This window comes from Protomyctophum parallelum (assembly GCF_964188405.1).
Source record: "Protomyctophum parallelum genome assembly, chromosome: 7".
NCBI classification, from domain to species: domain Eukaryota; kingdom Metazoa; phylum Chordata; class Actinopteri; order Myctophiformes; family Myctophidae; genus Protomyctophum; species Protomyctophum parallelum.
Window position 1 is genome coordinate 29281859 of NC_139705.1, and position 17041 is coordinate 29298899.

A 17041-nucleotide genomic window follows, 5' to 3' on the forward strand; every position below is an offset into this window, starting at 1 on the left:
AAGTCTACACAATTAGAGAATGTAGGAGAATTGTTAATCGCTGGCCTGTTATCGCTCCTAATGGTACCAACATCAATACAGCATGGATGGAATTGTGGACAAAGTTTTATCCAAAGACAACAAAATGTTCTTTCATTTTGGGGTGGGTCTGAGAGGAATGTCATCAAATGGTGCTCTGTGGCTCACATGCAGAATAAATAATGGACCTTGATATGAAAAAAGGTTTGAAAACCACTGTTCTATTCGTATTCTGTCCTCTGGAGTGGCATGCCTCTCTGCACTTGGACCTGATAAGGTTACAGTGAAGGATACCTAATACTCAACTCCAGCAGCAACAGCTGAGAATGGCCTATACAAACCGTCCTCGTCCTGTGCGCTCTCGTGTGATTGGCCTTGTATCTAGGGCTGTCACTAGGGAGGTTAATAGTTAATCGATTAATCACCGTTAAGAGATTAATCAATTCAGCTTGACAGTTAAAGGACCACTTCACCACTTTTCAATCTATCTTCATATACTAGGTCCTCACTAATAATCATGATAAAATGGCACCATTTTTTTCCTACTCAGTCTGCGTCTCATTAGAGGGCTGTGGGCACTTTTTAAAGATTTTGATTTACAAAAAGGTTTTGATTTTTATTATCGTGAGAACGATGGCTTCCATTTTCGCATTGCAACTTTTCAGGACTAGAAAGCCTGCAGTTTCTATTAGCTTGAATTCCCCATCGATGATGTCACTGGTGGACGGGTTTCTGAACTGCCCACAGCAGTCCTGTGAGACACAGACCGAGTAGGAAACAATGGCTGGTGTTTTATCAAGAGTTGTTGAAAAGTGGTGAAGTGGTCATTTAATAATTAATCGTAATTAATAGAAACTTATGCAGTTCTAGCATTGGGCGGTTTCTGTGAATGTAATGCTGTCTGCACGCGTGTGGCCGAGGAACGCACATACAAGATCCTGTATATCAGCAAAATGTAGATTGACCTGTATCTCCAAATCGGTGCAATGAATGTCGTTTCTGGTGAAAACAAGGTTTTTCAACGGCCGACAGCAGACGCTGATATACTCTCGGTCGGGTCTTTTGTGAACCGAGCGAGAGAACAACAACCGGTCAAGACACCACACACAGCATTATGACATCGTAACATCCGGTTACGGATATTTGGCTCTTCAAAATAAGGGTTGAAAGAGGGAAAAACCTTGGCAATGCGCAATAAATACATTAATTAATCCTGGCGGCAGTGGGTTAAATATACAAAGAAATCAATGACACATTTAATAAGTAATTAAAAAAAATCTTTAGAAATGCACTCTGTCGAGGTGCCAACTTGCGCTTTGCACACAAGTAGGCCATGAATGGCCCCATGAATGGCCTACTTGTGTGCAAGTAGAGCACGCCATGAGATGCGCTCATGGCGCAATGCTATTAACCAATGTCCACTACAATTGCTGTTCTAAATGTTTATACCCTTTAAATACAACTTTGAAATGTACATTAGTTACGTCACCAAGAATGGTGGCCCCCTATTGGCCCAGGTCGAGGACACCAACATACATACCCAGCCGATTCATACCATACCAATTTTGAAACGTACGTGGTCCTTCATTGGCCGGCGGAATGTTCCGACATACTGTACATACTCAGCCAATCACCAAATGTACCATAGTTACGTCATCAAGAATAGTTGTCCCTTATTGGCCGGTGGACAACACAACATACCTACATACATACCCATTGGCTGGTGGAGGACACCAACATACATACTCATTGGCCGGTGGACAACACAGACATACATACCCAGCCGATCGCAGTACTTGTGCACTCTGCTTGCGCAAGTAAAAATGTACAAAATAGCGGAAGTAGTTGATGAAACCACATTACTTCTGGTGTTCTTCATCCATCCATCCATCTTCAACCGCTTATCCGTAGTCGGGTCGCGGGGCTGACAACTCCACCAGAGCGTTCCAGACTTCCCTCTCCAGGGCAACAATAGTGACTTCCTCCTAGTCCTGGGGGATTCCAGAGGCGTTCTTGGCCATCTTGGATATATAACAATCCCTCTATCTGATCCTTGGTCCTCCATCTGAACCATTATGGCCGAACCCACCTAATCTGGCTCCTTTCCAAGCGATAAGAAGCAGCGACTCTACTCCTCTCCCTATCTCTAAGATGCCAGCCACCCGCCTGAGAAAACCAATTTCGGATGCTTGTATCTTGTACCTTATTCTTTCGGTCATGACCCACACTTGAAGTATAGGGACATAAATGTCTTAACACAGACTCCTTCTCTGTCTTCCTAGGGACATAAATGTCTTAACGCAGACTCCTTCTCTGTCTTCCTAGGGACATAAATGTCTTAACGCAGACTCCTTCTCTGTCTTCCTAGGGACATAAATGTCTTAACGCAGACTCCTTTCTGTCTTCCTAGGTGTGTATCTCTCCAGAAACTCAGATCTGCTGCAAATCAATCCCTTCGAAGCGGGTTCCTACGGCGACATGATCATATTTAAGGTTATGAGGGTAAGGAACGCCAACGTTCACTCAGGATAAATAAGTACATCATTTCACTAGTTCACAACATGCATGTCAATGCTCAGTGGTGGAAGAAGTACTCAAATGTTTTACTTAAGTAAAAAGTATCAATACTGCAATGTAGAAATGCTCGGTTACAAGTAAAATGCCAGAATTCGTAGTTCACTTGAGTAAAAGTACAAAAGTATTGACATACAAATGTACTTAAAGTACCAAAAGTAAAAATACTCATTATGCAGAATGTCCCATTTCGAGTTTTCAAAATCTTTTGAAAATGGCCGATCTACAAGCTCACAATGCGTTGCATCGTGATGCATTGTGAAGCTTGTAGGTCGGCTATTTTCAAATGGAAATGGATATGCAATAATCATCAAAATCTACATCTACAAAGTAACTAGTAACCCAAGTATTCAAATAATAGCATTTGGATCCGAGATGTAGTGGAGTAGAAGTTAAAAAACATTGAAATTGGAAATACTCATGAAGTACAAATACCTCACAATTGTGCTTATGTACAGTACTTAAGTAAAATGTACTTAGTTAGTTTCCACCACTGTTAATACCTGACATAACAGCTGATGTCAAAGCGCTGATTGGTTGTCGTCCCCCCTCCCCCCCAGGGCCGAGTAAAGTATATATTCGACAGCATGCCCAAGAATGCGGTGGAGCCCACGCAGAAGTTCGACTGTCACATGTCCAAAAACGCCAACAGGGTTTCGTCTTTGCTGTCCTACAGAGCGTTCGAGCTCACACAGGTGAGACAATGGCTTCCGTCTTGATTCTAGCTTGAAATTGGATCTACCGCAGTCGTTTTCAACCTTTTTTCCACGTCAAGGCAACATTATTTATTTGGTATTTGAGCCACACGGACCACCATTTGAGACTTAGCCTCTCGAGACGCAATACTTTGAATATTTTGTAGTCATTGCATTATGATTTTGTCCACAATTCCATTGCTGTATTGATGTTTGTACCATCAGGAGAGATAACGGGCGCAAACGATCAAACTTAACAATTATTCAGCCTGGGCCGTGGCTCAGCGGTCCAGGCACTTTGGCTGGGTTCGACTCCCCATCTCAACGGCCTTTACTGCATGTCACCCCCCCCATCTCTCTACCCCATTTCCTGTCAGCCTGTCATCTATACAAAATATAAAATAAAGGCGAAAGCCACAAAAACAAACAAGAAAAAAATAAGATATATATATAGATATCAATTCTTCTACATTCTCTAACTGTGTAGAGTTTGAGAGAGTGAAATGAAACCAAATGGTCCATTTGGTTTCATCACAAGAATCATAAAACACAAGGATCACTAATAATATCTCTTGACAGTGTACACAGTGTTCAATTACACTCTAGAACAGTGTGACGGTTGAGCAGTATTCTTTATCATATACCTTTTTTTTCGTTATTTTCTTCCAGCAATACTTTTTCGAGTTTGCGTTTGAGGAGATCAAGGCGCGGCCCCGCCACGTGTGTCCGTACGCCGTGCTCTCCTTCACGTACAAAGGCAAGGACGCTGCGTCGCTGGCTCCCTTGACTCCACACAGGTACGCATGGTTTTCAGGCCTGAGATCGAAAGAAATAAGAAAAAGTCTTCTAAATCATGGCAGTTTTCTATATCAGTGGTGCTCAATATTTTATGTCAAAGACCCCAAAGATTATATGTACCATAATTTACCACCGAGCCCCATCTGAAAATATGTTGTTGCACGGGGTACTCCCCCAGAAGCAAAGATTTGAGTTAAAAATGTTATATATAAAAGAATATATATTCAAAGATTTGCGCCACATTTTCACGATTTTTCAAAAAAATAGCAGATCTGCAAACTCGTAGATCTGCTATTGTAGATCTGTAGATCTGCTTTTTTTCAATAGCTGAAGCATAACATAATGCTTAAAACACCAAAAGGGGTTCCCGTCCAGAATGGGTTAATAATATGCAGGCAACCAGCATGTATTTCAGACGCAAAAGAACAATGAAACGCCTAGATTGTTGCACGCACACCAACAACAAATTTTACAAATGACACAAATTGGCCAAGTCAAGTTTATTTTTTATAGCACATTTAATAACTACAGCAGATGACCTAAAGTGCTTCCCAAGAGACAATAGTAACGTATAGTCGCAACTCGCAAGACTCGCAACGCAATAATAAAAGCCTCTAATGTAATCATAAAATGTTAACAAAACGCAAACGATGTCTTTGTTTACTGGCTGAATATAACATTGTTTCCTTCCATCAACAGGTTCAACATCCCTCCTCAATCAACCAGAGGTACATACCTATCAACCTACTGTACATGTTTAATTTATTCAATCAACCAGAGGTACATACCTATCAACCTACTGTACATGTTTAATTTATTCAATCAACCAGAGGTACGTACCTATCATCCTACTGTACATGTTTAATTTATTCAATCAACCAGAGGTACATACCTATCAACCTACTGTACATGTTTAATTTATTCAATCAACCAGAGGTACGTACCTATCAACCTACTGTACATGTTTAATTTATTCAATCAACCAGAGGTACGTACCTATCAACCTACTGTACATGTTTAATGTATTCAATCAACCAGAGGTACATACCTATCAACCTACTGTACATGTTTAATTTATTCAATCAACCAGAGGTACATACCTATCAACCTTCTGTGATACGTGTAACCTGTGATAATAAGTGACCTGTCATACATGTGACATCATACGTGACCTGTCATACGTGTAACCTGTCATAAGTGACCTGTCTTACGTGACCTGTGATTCCGCTGTCCTCCAGGGAAGTGCTGCTACACGGTGTGGAGCGGTCCCCTGATGAACAAAGGCCAGGAGATGTTCCATGTGTGTGTCCGCTCCTCCACCCGTCCTTATCTGCCTTTCAAACTGTAAGTAAACTTTACTCCACCCACTCCTATACCTACCTATTTATTCCACCTATAGATCCTTATTTAGCAAACCTCAAAGTCTAACATCTTCCCCAAGTCAGAGGGAACTCCCTTTGTCTTAGTGGTTAAGATGTTGACTTTCCACACGGGAGGCCCGGTTATGAATCCTGGATGTTACACTTACACACGGAGGCCTTGTTTTCATGCGATTAATTTGCCCAATTTCTTTTTTTCCAGTCTTTTGTGACAATAAACAAGGTTGATTGTCATTTATTTTACCACCAATAAAAGCATGATGAACCTGTATGAATGAGGTATCGACTACTAGGGCTGGGCGATATGACAAAATCTCATATCACGATATAGAATTTATTTTATCACGATAACGATATACTCACGATATAGCATATTTTTTACGATACCTATTTTTTTATCTAAAAGAATTGATTTTTGTTCAGGTCGAGTACTTTACTGTACTTGGGCTGTACTGTACTGTACTGTACTGTACTGTACAAGCTCTCCTCCCTGGCCTCTGTCTGTGTTAGGCTGCACAACAGTGACACTTGGTGGTGACAATAGTTATGCTATTTCGTGCTCGGATACAGGGACAGGGACACACATAGCTGTCTATAATGGTTGCACCACTCAAAAAACAATTAAATTCACATTATCCAGTCTACTTATATGAATATAATACTGATGCCCTTCCCATGCACAGACAGGCCCAAAGCAAGTACAAAAATATTACAAAATAAAATGTATATAATAATAATTAGAGGCTGAACTCAATTGTTCAGCCTCTGTAGACATTTTTAAAGCACAGCTCAAGACCCACTTCTACAACATTGCTTTTAATTGATCTTTTATTTTTTGTTATTCATGTCCTCACTGTATTGCATCACTGCTTGTTTTTTAATGTCGTTGCCTTGCTTTTCTTTTTTTCTCCATTGCTCTGTAAAGCACTTTGAGAGCTGCATTTCATGTCATGAAAGGTGCTATACAAATAAAGTTTTATTAGTATTATTAATAATAATTATTATTATGACAATTAAAAGGAAAAAAGAAAGAAATAAGACGTTGCCATTCAGACACATAAGTACAGGCCTGTGTCTGCATTAAATTGGCTTAAGGAAAAAATTAATATCTCATGTCACAGTTTGTCACTACAGTTGTTTCAGTTCATTTAAGCTCTGTATAGGGAATCAACATGTTCTGTTGTAGTTATAGTTTAGTTTGTTAAAGACGTTGGGCAGCTTAACGATGTTTAATTGACTACAGGCGATAGAGTGAGAGAGAGTGAGAGAGAACGCGATCTTGTCGTCAACTCTCCATGCCCACAGCTGTGCGTAAATGGGAGTCTGGGACGAGTGGGGCTTTTTCTTTTCCTTTTTTTTTGATGATCACAACAAAGTCAGCGTCTTGTGTTGTTGTTGTAAGCTGTTGCTGAATTAAGGACTTTTCAAATGGAATAATTTATTTGGAACAATAAAACAAGACAGACGCAGCAGGAGGACTGCACAGGTAAGAGGAACGTCTTCGTCTTGGAAGAAGTTTGCAGTGCACCCCCGACGACGGACAAGCTTATTGTTCAACTGTGTAAAACATGCGTGGCTCACGCAATTTATCAATTTGACCCAACATGAAACCTGCATTTATAACAGTGAATGACCGGTTACTTTAGGGCGCGTTCGGAAATAGCGCACTAGGCGCACTGTGCAATGCAAACTGATAGATGAGTTCTCTCCGGTGTGGTATTTCCGAACGTGCCCCTTACACCGCTCTGAATCTCGTCAGCCATCATCATCATCTCCCTCTTTTAGGTGCAAGCACCACCTCGGCTTGTGTTGTGGTCGTGTTGGCCTTAGAGTATATAATAGAGAAGACATCCGAAAGGTGTTGGCTCACTGTTTTCAGTGCGCGCGGTGGGCTGCTGGGCATGCCGTATATAAGCGCTGTGACGTAAAATACTGCCGTAAAGCGAAACGGCGATATAAGCGATATAGCTTTTTTTTCGTGATAGACATTTTCTATCGAAAATACGATATATATCGTCATATCGCCCAGCCCTATCGACTACATGAATAATTTGATGTGAAACCTTTCAGGCCCGAGAGGCTGGACCTAAGTCGGGGCATGCAGCTGGACCAGGCCAAGAGGAAGATTCCTGCTGTGCTGTTCAGCTGGGATACGTACAGCATCACACGGGAAGGTATGGTACCTCGTTCACATCTAAAACATAATGTTCATCACACGGGAAGGTACGGTACCTCGTTCTCATCTAAAACATAATGTTCAGCTTCACACGGGAAGGTATGGTACCCTGTTCTCATCTAAAACATAATGTTCAGCTTCACACGGGAAGGTATGGTACCCTGTTCACATCTAAAACATAATGTTCAGCTTCACACGGGAAGGTATGGTACCCTGTTCACATCTAAAACATAATGTTCAGCTTCACACGGGAAGGTATTGTACCCTGTTCACATCTAAAACATAATGTTCAGCTTCACACGGGAAGGTACGGTACCTCGTTCTCATCTAAAACATAATGTTCAGCTTCACACGGGAAGGTACGGTACCTCGTTCTCATCTAAAACATAATGTTCAGCTTCACACGGGAAGGTACGGTACCTCGTTCACATCTAAAACATAATGTTCAGCTTCACACGGGAAGGTATGGTACCTCGTTCACATCTAAAACATAATGTTCAGCTTCACACGGGAAGGTATGGTACCCTGTTCTCATCTAAAACATAATGTTCAGCTTCACACGGGAAGGTACGGTACCTCGTTCACATCTAAAACATAATGTTCAGCTTCACACGGGAAGGTACGGTACCTCGTTCTCATCTAAAACATAATGTTCAGCTTCACACGGGAAGGTACGTTCCCCTTTAACCCATTTAGACCTGAGGTCGATTCTACAAATGTCTTCTAAATCCTGACAGTTTTCTGGCTGTTCTCAAACATTTTCATGTCAAGGACCCCCAAAATGTTACGTTCTTGGCCCCCGACTCACTCTGAAAGAATATATATATTCAAAGATTTGCGCCACATTTTCACGCAAAAAAAAGGCAGATCTACAAGCTCGTAGAGCTTGTAGATCTGCTCCAGGGCTGCTCATGAGGGGCACGGCAACATAAGCGTGAAAAAGGCTTAACATAATCCAGGTCTGGTGAGTCATGGGCGTGTGCACGAAACCAGCACGGTCGTGACAATTTCACGGGGGCCTTGCTCACGTAAATACGCTTGCGTTGTTGTCGTCCCGTGACTTCTCCGTGTGTACAGAAAAATAAAACACAGGTCTCATTTAAAATGAAGATACTAGGCTCATTCATCGCTGCCCTGTTTGAAAGAACCTTTCAGACATGCAAAAGTGTAGCTTTTCGGCGAAGATCGCAGTTTTTATTCCAAATGTGGCACCTGCGTGATTTGCAAATCCGTAAAGAAAATGTTTGGGGAGGGGGGGGGGGGTCTGTGGGTGGGGGTGGGGGGTGGAGCCGGAGCCCGCTGCCCGGGGCATTTTCTGACGGACTCACGAGACACGAACTATAATGATTCTGAACGATATTCTGCTTGCATCTGGGCGGCATCATGATGTGTGTTGTCGCTGGCCTCTCCGCATAAAAAACCCCCTTCCGTTTGTGTGGACGTGGGACTCGGCGGGAGTAGGGATAGACGATCCAATTTTGACACACTGTGACTCGCCAGTCAATCCCATAGTATAGCTGCAGCGGCCAGTGGAACAAGCTTGTTCACTGTCTTGAAGGAACTGCATTAGCTGAGTGAGTGGAGTACGAACAAACTTTTGTCTCCCATTACTGGATAAATACATAGATAAATGAATGTAGAACTCCTTACTGGATTAATAAATAGATGAATGTAGAGCCGTTGTATAATTAAAGCAATGACACACCAGAGACTGCATGGTGTACTGTAAATGAGCACAGCTGTGATTAATGTTAATCAATGCTTAAATCACAACGATGCTGTTAAACAACAGCAGAACTCTGGTCTCAGAGGATATTGCTCACATAAAGACATCAGTGGCGGGAACATTATAATTTGTAAAATATGAACCAGTGTTTTCCAACGTAAAACTCGAGTCTCTTCCTTACGTGATTGAAATATGAGTCAAAGAAGACCCCCAGGACAGATTGGCAGGGACAACGCTAAAACCGTCTTGACCCTTTGGTGTGGTTAGGGCTTTAGTGATAAATGATAGTTTTGAACCAAAAGGACCCTTACGGGTCTGTAACTCTGAGAGTACTAATGTAACCAAATGGACCCGTTAGGGTACACACTCAGAATTAAATTAACATTGATATTACAATATAAATGGGGGGGGGGGGGTGTCCCAGAGATAGAAATGCCATTAAATAGGGGTCTGTAGACTAATGCATGTCAAACTGGGGATCCTTGAAATTAAACAGGTTGAGAATCACTGCTAGAAGCGTAAAAATCTTCTCTTATGGGGGTCCCTGGCATATCTTTTCAAATGGGGGTCCGCGGGCTGATTAATTTGGGGGTCCGTCCTTGACATGAAAACTTTTGGGAAAAAAGTTTTCATGTTTTCATGTCGCACTATACTGTGCGTCACACTACTGACGCACAGTATAGTCACTAAACACATGCATAAGGCTTCATGTGAGCTCTGCCAGAACCCTGCATGTCCAAAAAGGTTAACCTTTTCTCTCGTTCTCTCTCTCACAGTGATGAAGTGTGGGATGTTCTGCAGCCTGTTCGAGGTGGTGGACGGGAAGGGAAAGCCCACCAACGGCAGCTTGGCAGGACTGGTGCACAAACTGGAGAGAGACAGGATGGTGAGATATACCAATCACACATTCGTCAAACCACCCAGAACACATCGGCCACTGGCCTAACCCTAACGGCCATTTATAATCGTGTTTGGCCTGTCGTATACTGATGTTTGGCCGATCAATAGGTGCTTTATTTCTCTACTTATAGTAGTGCTGCACGTTTCTTGCTCAAATGTGAATCTCCACAAGAATTGATTCTCACATGATTCTCATTTTTTCCATGAAGATATTCAGTGTCTTTAGTCGTGTAGTTGCTGAACATTACTACATTCAAAACGTGTCACCTGGAGCTGTTGTAGAATAACATAGGGGTGTATATTCTATTAACCCTTTGACCTATGTATGCTTTAATTGACCCTCTGACCGAGGGTATTCATGTGTTATTGCTCTCTCTGAACCAGTACAGTGTTCTAGCACCACCGAATGTTCTGATTACTCCACTGAATGTTTTCCCAGAGGAGAGCTGGTATTATGGTCTGGTGGTTTGTTGTTCCTGTATTTCTGTATATTCCTTAAAGATGTGTAAATGTGTCCAAAATGAAAATCGATTTGTATAATTCAATATTAACGATTAATCGATTAATCGTTTTTTGTTTTGTTTATTGGATTATTATTATTATTTGGATTATCGATTATTAATTTTCATAATCGATTTCGGGTCCTATCAACGATAATCGATTAATCGATTAATCTGACCCATCCCTAATATTCCTCTGAAGTGTGTTACTATGTGAAATCATCCGTACATCCAGCCAGGTCACTCTGAACTCTTCTGGCAGAACTCAATTGTTCTGGGACGTTCGGTGCTGTGGGATATGACTTATGTGTTTTGCGGGAAGAACTTGGAGAGTGCCAATGAACTTTCATGTAGACCGAGGGCTGACTCTGGTGCGATCCACATGCTATAAAAACTGAGGTAACACCATGATGAGGCAGCTAATATGCCAGACTAAACCCAGAGGAACAAGTGCAACTCTGCTCCTGTACGGTTCATCGGCTGCTTGCACAGCTAGCCTTTTATGACTCTTGTACTTTTCTTTTTGGATCCATCGTTGTTACTTTACTTTCTAACTCATTCTCTTGTAATATCTCTTTTACTTTTTGACTTATCCTTTTTATGTATTATCTTCTCTTCAAATAAAACTTTTCGATCAGACCTAATCATCAATAGAGCCATAACTACTGTGGCTTTAAACAGACAACATCAACGCGCTCGACTTAAAACCTCTCAAAGTCTCTCGCTTGTAGCAAAAACATAAGGGTAACTAAAATTAATTGGAGAGTCTACAATGCAATCTTTTTTCAATTCATTGTGCAGCACTACTAGCTGTGCAGTGTCAGTGGTGTGGGTGTGTGTTCAGGGACTTCTTCCCATTCAGGTGCTGGTACAGCCCTTATTCATTGTGTTGTCTTCCCATTCAGGTGCTGGTACAGCCCTTATTCAATGTGTTAACTTGTCTTCCCATTCAGGTGCTGGTACAGCCCTTATTCGACAAAGGCTTCCTCTTCCTCCTCACTTCGACACAGATGGTCAATCCCAACGGTACGTTAAAAACATTTTTTTGTTGCTTATGCTTTCTATTAAATAGTTAAATAAATTGTGTGAATGATCTTACCTGTGAACGTCTGTCAAGCCCCCCTGACTGAGAAGTCTTCTCTGTGTGTGCGTTTGATTTGACTCCCAGAGCGGTGGGGGCGGGTGGAGAAGAGTCTGCAGGCGCTGTTCATCTTTCAGGAGGCCAGGACGGTCGGCAAGTATCGTGAGTATTATTCTATATCGATATCCACAAAGTATAGAACGATGTGCAATGCATGGCGCATTCAGGGGCATGAACCCCTTTTGGTGTTTTAACCCATTTAAAGGAGGATGATTCTACAAATGCCTTCTAAATCCTGACAGTTTCCTGAAAAATGTTTCTATCAGTGGTTGTCAAACTATTTCATGTCAAGGACCCCCAGCATTATGTAATTGGCCGTGGACCCCAATCTCAAAATATGTTGTTCCAGGGATCCGGCCAGAAGCAAAGATTTGAGTCAAAGATTTGCGCCACATTTCCAGGATTAAAAAAAAATAGCAGATCTACAAGCTGGATGTATGGGCTGTCCTCCACACTTCTGTGTGTCAGACAGGATTTTTCTGTGTGGATGTATGGGCTGTCAATCAGACAGGACTTTTCTGTGTGGATGTATGGGCTGTCAATCAGACAGGACTTTTCTGTGTGGATGTATGGGCTGTCAAGGCCAGAAAGCAGTGTTTTGCCACTCTGTAGGCGTTCCCACATAACTTCCGGGTATGAGGATGATGTCATACCCGGACATGCAAAAGGCTCCAGGCTTGTCAAACTCTTCTGCTGCCATAACAAATAGTCCCACCAGAGGGCAGCAGTGTTACATCAACGCAGTGTTAATCTCTTCAAGTGGTCATACCATTTGCTCTGAGCAGGGCAATATTAATCCATTCAATCCATCATTGTGTCATGCTTTAGCTTTTACAAAATAGCAGATCTACAAGCTCATAGCGCGACACTCGGAGCTTGTAGGTCTGCTATTGTTTTTTAATTGTGAAAATGTGGCGCACATCTTTGAACATATATCAGAATGTTTTTAACTAAAATCTTTGATTCTGGGCGGGTCCCTAGAACAACATATTTTCAGATGGGGGTCGGCGGCCTATTACATGATTGGAGGTCCTTGACATGAAAATGTATGAGAACCACTGACATAGAAACATGAGGTTTTTCAGTAAACTGTCGGGATTTAGAAGACATACATGTATACATGTATTATGTGTAGTGTTTTTTTGAGTGGTGCAACCACTCCAAGGAACAGCAATGTGTCACCTATGTATGTATGTGACTATGAATACCAGTAGGGGCAAAAGTGGTGCTGTTGTGCCAGGAAGAGAGATAGTGGCAGTGCTGCACTGTTGCCTGCTAATATATGAGAGAGACAGAGAGAGAGAGAGAGAGAGAGAGAGAGAGATGCACCACTCGATTCACACAGGTGTGATATTTTTTATAAGCAGTGGTTTTCAACCCTTTTCAGATCAAGGTCTATTATTTATTGGCCATTGGCCACCACTTGATGACATTTAGCCTCGGAGCCAAAACTGAAGAATATTTTGTCCTCCCTGTCCCTGCAGCCACCTCGTCCTAAATGTCCACTGTCCTCTGTCTCCACAGCCCTGTCCTAAATGTCCACTGTCCTCTGTCTCCACAGCCCTGTCCTAAATGTTCACTGTCCTCTGTCTCCACAGCCCTGTCCTAAATGTCCACTGTCCTCTGTCTCCACAGCCCTGTCCTAAATGTCCACTGTCCTCTCTGTCTCCACAGCCCTGTCCTAAATGTCCACTGTCCTCTCTGTCTCCACAGCCCTGTCCTAAATGTCCACTGTCCTCTGTCTCCACAGCCCTGTCCTAAATGTCCACTGTCCTCTCTGTCTCCACAGCCCTGTCCTAAATGTCCACTGTCCTCTGTCTCCACAGCCCTGTCCTAAATGTCCACTGTCCTCTGTCTCCACAGCCCTGTCCTAAATGTCCACTGTCCTCTGTCTCCACAGCCCTGTCCTAAATGTCCACTGTCCTCTGTCTCCACAGCCCTGTCCTAAATGTCCACTGTCCTCTGTCTCCACAGCCCTGTCCTAAATGTCCACTGTCCTCTCTGTCTCCACAGCCCTGTCCTAAATGTCCACTGTCCTCTGTCTCCACAGCCCTGTCCTAAATGTCCACTGTCCTCTGTCTCCACAGCCCTGTCCTAAATGTCCACTGTCCTCTGTCTCCACAGCCCTGTCCTAAATGTCCACTGTCCTCTGTCTCCACAGCCCTGTCCTAAATGTCCACTGTCCTCTGTCTCCACAGCCCTGTCCTAAATGTCCTCTGTCTCCCACACAGCCCCCAGAGGGTTCGACCCGGTGGAGCCCCTGTACTAAATGTCCTCTCTCTCCCCCAAACAGCCCCCAGAGGGTTCGACCCGGTGGAGCCCCTGTACTAAATGTCCTCTCTCTCCCCCAAACAGCCCCCAGAGGGTTCGACCCGGTGGAGCCCCTGTACTAAATGTCCTCTCTCTCCCCCAAACAGCCCCCAGAGGGTTCGACCCGGTGGAGCCCCTGTACTAAATGTCCTCTCTCTCCCCCACACAGCCCCCAGAGGGTTCGACCCGGTGGAGCCCCTGTACTAAATGTCCTCTCTCTCCCCCAAACAGCCCCCAGAGGGTTCGACCCGGTGGAGCCCCTGTACTAAATGTCCTCTCTCTCCCCCAAACAGCCCCCAGAGGGTTCGACCCGGTGGAGCCCCTGTACTAAATGTCCTCTCTCTCCCCCAAACAGCCCCCAGAGGGTTCGACCCGGTGGAGCCCCTGTACTAAATGTCCTCTCTCTCCCCCACACAGCCCCCAGAGGGTTCAACCTGGTGGAGCCCCTGTACTAAATGTCCTCACTCTCCCCCACACAGCCCCCAGAGGGTTCGACCCGGTGGAGCCTCTGCTTCCTCCGGACCTGCAGCCCCCCGCCCTGCAGCCCCACGTGGAGCCTTTCCTCCCGGCGCTGCACTACGCTCTGTTCAAGCTGCGCACCAACCCGGCCAAGGACCTGAGCTCCGGCGTGGAGCACCGCGCCCACGAGTACCTGCTGCGCCTGGAGGGGGGCACGGTGCGCCCCTTCACCGTGCCCATCTACAACCAGAACCTGGACGAACGGGGCAACAACTACCCCGCGCCCAGGTAAGGCATGGGACGACACGGGATGTCGGTGGTTTTCAACTTGGGGACGATAATGGTTTTGAGGAGAATTCCATGCTAGAAGGCTTTCTTACCTTTTATTTGTATTACTTTTAAAGAGGTCCAGGTGTTATTTTGTGCAAAAGCGCATTATTGGCTATTTCCCCTAATATAAGCCCTCAATGAATTGAATTGAATTGCATTGAATTGAATGGGGCTTTTTGTTTTGTATATCCTCTCTCCATAATGTAAATAGTATCCCAAGCGGCACACTTTACTACTTATTTAACCCCCATTGAGGGCTTATGGTAGGGAAAATAGCCAATAATGCACTTTTGCACAAAATAACACCTGGACCACTACAAATAAAGGTAAGAAAGCCTTCGAGTATGGAATTCTCCTTTAATCGTTATTCGATTGATCTGCTATTTTCGCAGAATGTTCCCCTGAGAATAGGGATGCTGGCCGGCATTTTAAGTTTTAAGCTTGTGTTGATTGTCGTTAATCACAATCATTTGTGCCACAATAATCGTGACATGTATGTGATTTTTTCGATATCCCCCCCTCCCCCAACAGGGCCAAGCACAACATCGAGGGCCAGCTGCGCACGTACGTGCACAACCCCAGCCACTACATGTTCGCACTGGCCAAGGTCCGGAGCATGATCGACAAGATCCATAACACGGCGCCCATGTCCATACCCGTGCACGTGCCCAGCAGCATGAACATGGTGCAGTCGTCCGGCGCCGTGGGGCCCCCCCTGCCCCCCCCCGCCCCCGCCGGCCCCCCAGAGTACAGCCCCGTGTCGGACTGGGGCGGTTCGGACATGGGGTCCTCGGACCGGGCTGCCGCCGCGGTGACGACGGAGAGGCCGGCCGCCGAACGGCTTCTACTGGCGGAGAGGCTGCTCCTCCCGGACGGAGCCGGTGGAGGAAGTGGAAGCAGCAGCAGCAGACGGAGCAGGTCGGCGAGGTTATTATGGCTTTGGATCTTTTACTTTTATTGTAGACATAGCATTATAAAGTATACATGCATAGTTCCATTATATTGATATTCTACTAATATGTTCTTAGCTTGCATATGATTTGATTAACTACTTTTTATGTATGTGATGCATTGCCATGCTTTTTGTTCTTGCTTGATTGTGTTAACTGTGATAACCTTCCAGGTCGGGGCTGTCCAATTCCAATGCTAACTGTGATAACCTTCCTTCCAGGTCGTGGCTGTCCCATTCCAATGCTAACTGTGATAACCTTCCTTCCAGGTCGGGGCTGTCCCATTCCAATGTTAACTGTTATAACCTTCCAGGTCGGGGCTGTCCCATTCCAATGCTAACTGTGATAACCTTCCTTCCAGGTCGGGGCTGTCCCATTCCAATGTTAACTGTTATAACCTTCCAGGTCGGGGCTGTCCCATTCCAATGCTAACTGTGATAACCTTCCTTCCAGGTCGGGGCTGTCCCATTCCAATGCTAACTGTGATAACCTTCCAGGTCGGGGCTGTCCCATTCCAATGCTAACTGTGATAACCTTCCTTCCAGGTCGGGGCTGTCCCATTCCAATGCTAACTGTGATAACCTTCCAGGTCGCGGCTGTCCCATTCCAATGCTAACTGTGATAACCTTCCTTCCAGGTCGGGGCTGTCCCATTCCAATGCTAACTGTGATAACCTTCCTTCCAGGTCGGGGCTGTCCCATTCCAACGGGTCGCAGGCTGAATCGTACGCGGCGATGACGCAGGGACAGAAAGACAAGGAGAAGTACGACAAGGACAAGATGAAGGAGCTGCTGAAGCTCATCCACCAGCACAAGAAGAACATCACGCCTGAAACGGGACAGGACCAGAGGAGGCCCGGAGGTGGCGAGGACGCCTGGGACCCTCACAGCTTGTTGTTGTCGGAACAGGAGCGCAGGGCCGGCGAGGACCCCTGGGACCCTCAAAGCCTGAAGAGGAAGATGGAGGCCGACGGGGAGTGGGGCGGTCGCAGCAGCGGCAGCAGCAAACACCCCCGCCTCGACCCCATGAGCAACGGAGAGCCCAGCAGAGGTGAGCACAGGGCTTAGTGTGGTTTTTGTCCACTA

General features: G+C 44.7%; 1 protein-coding gene across 6 annotated transcripts in view; it reads left to right on the forward strand.

The window, feature by feature from the left end:
* tasorb (transcription activation suppressor b) overlaps nucleotides 1-17041 on the forward strand; it is a 60635-nt gene that overhangs the window by 14298 nt on the left and 29296 nt on the right. For 5 of the 6 annotated variants that reach the window (XM_083769000.1, XM_083769002.1, XM_083769004.1 and 2 more), the window contains exons 5-16: nucleotides 2429-2520; nucleotides 3153-3287; nucleotides 3957-4084; nucleotides 4785-4813; nucleotides 5324-5429; nucleotides 7535-7638; nucleotides 10143-10252; nucleotides 11720-11792; nucleotides 11935-12009; nucleotides 14697-14964; nucleotides 15538-15933; nucleotides 16642-17006. In XM_083769000.1, coding sequence (XP_083625126.1) covers nucleotides 2429-2520; nucleotides 3153-3287; nucleotides 3957-4084; nucleotides 4785-4813; nucleotides 5324-5429; nucleotides 7535-7638; nucleotides 10143-10252; nucleotides 11720-11792; nucleotides 11935-12009; nucleotides 14697-14964; nucleotides 15538-15933; nucleotides 16642-17006 — 1881 coding nt within the window. The remainder of the gene's footprint in view (nucleotides 1-2428; nucleotides 2521-3152; nucleotides 3288-3956; nucleotides 4085-4784; nucleotides 4814-5323; nucleotides 5430-7534; nucleotides 7639-10142; nucleotides 10253-11719; nucleotides 11793-11934; nucleotides 12010-14696; nucleotides 14965-15537; nucleotides 15934-16641; nucleotides 17007-17041) is intronic. The other variant, XM_083769005.1, reaches the window with a different exon arrangement.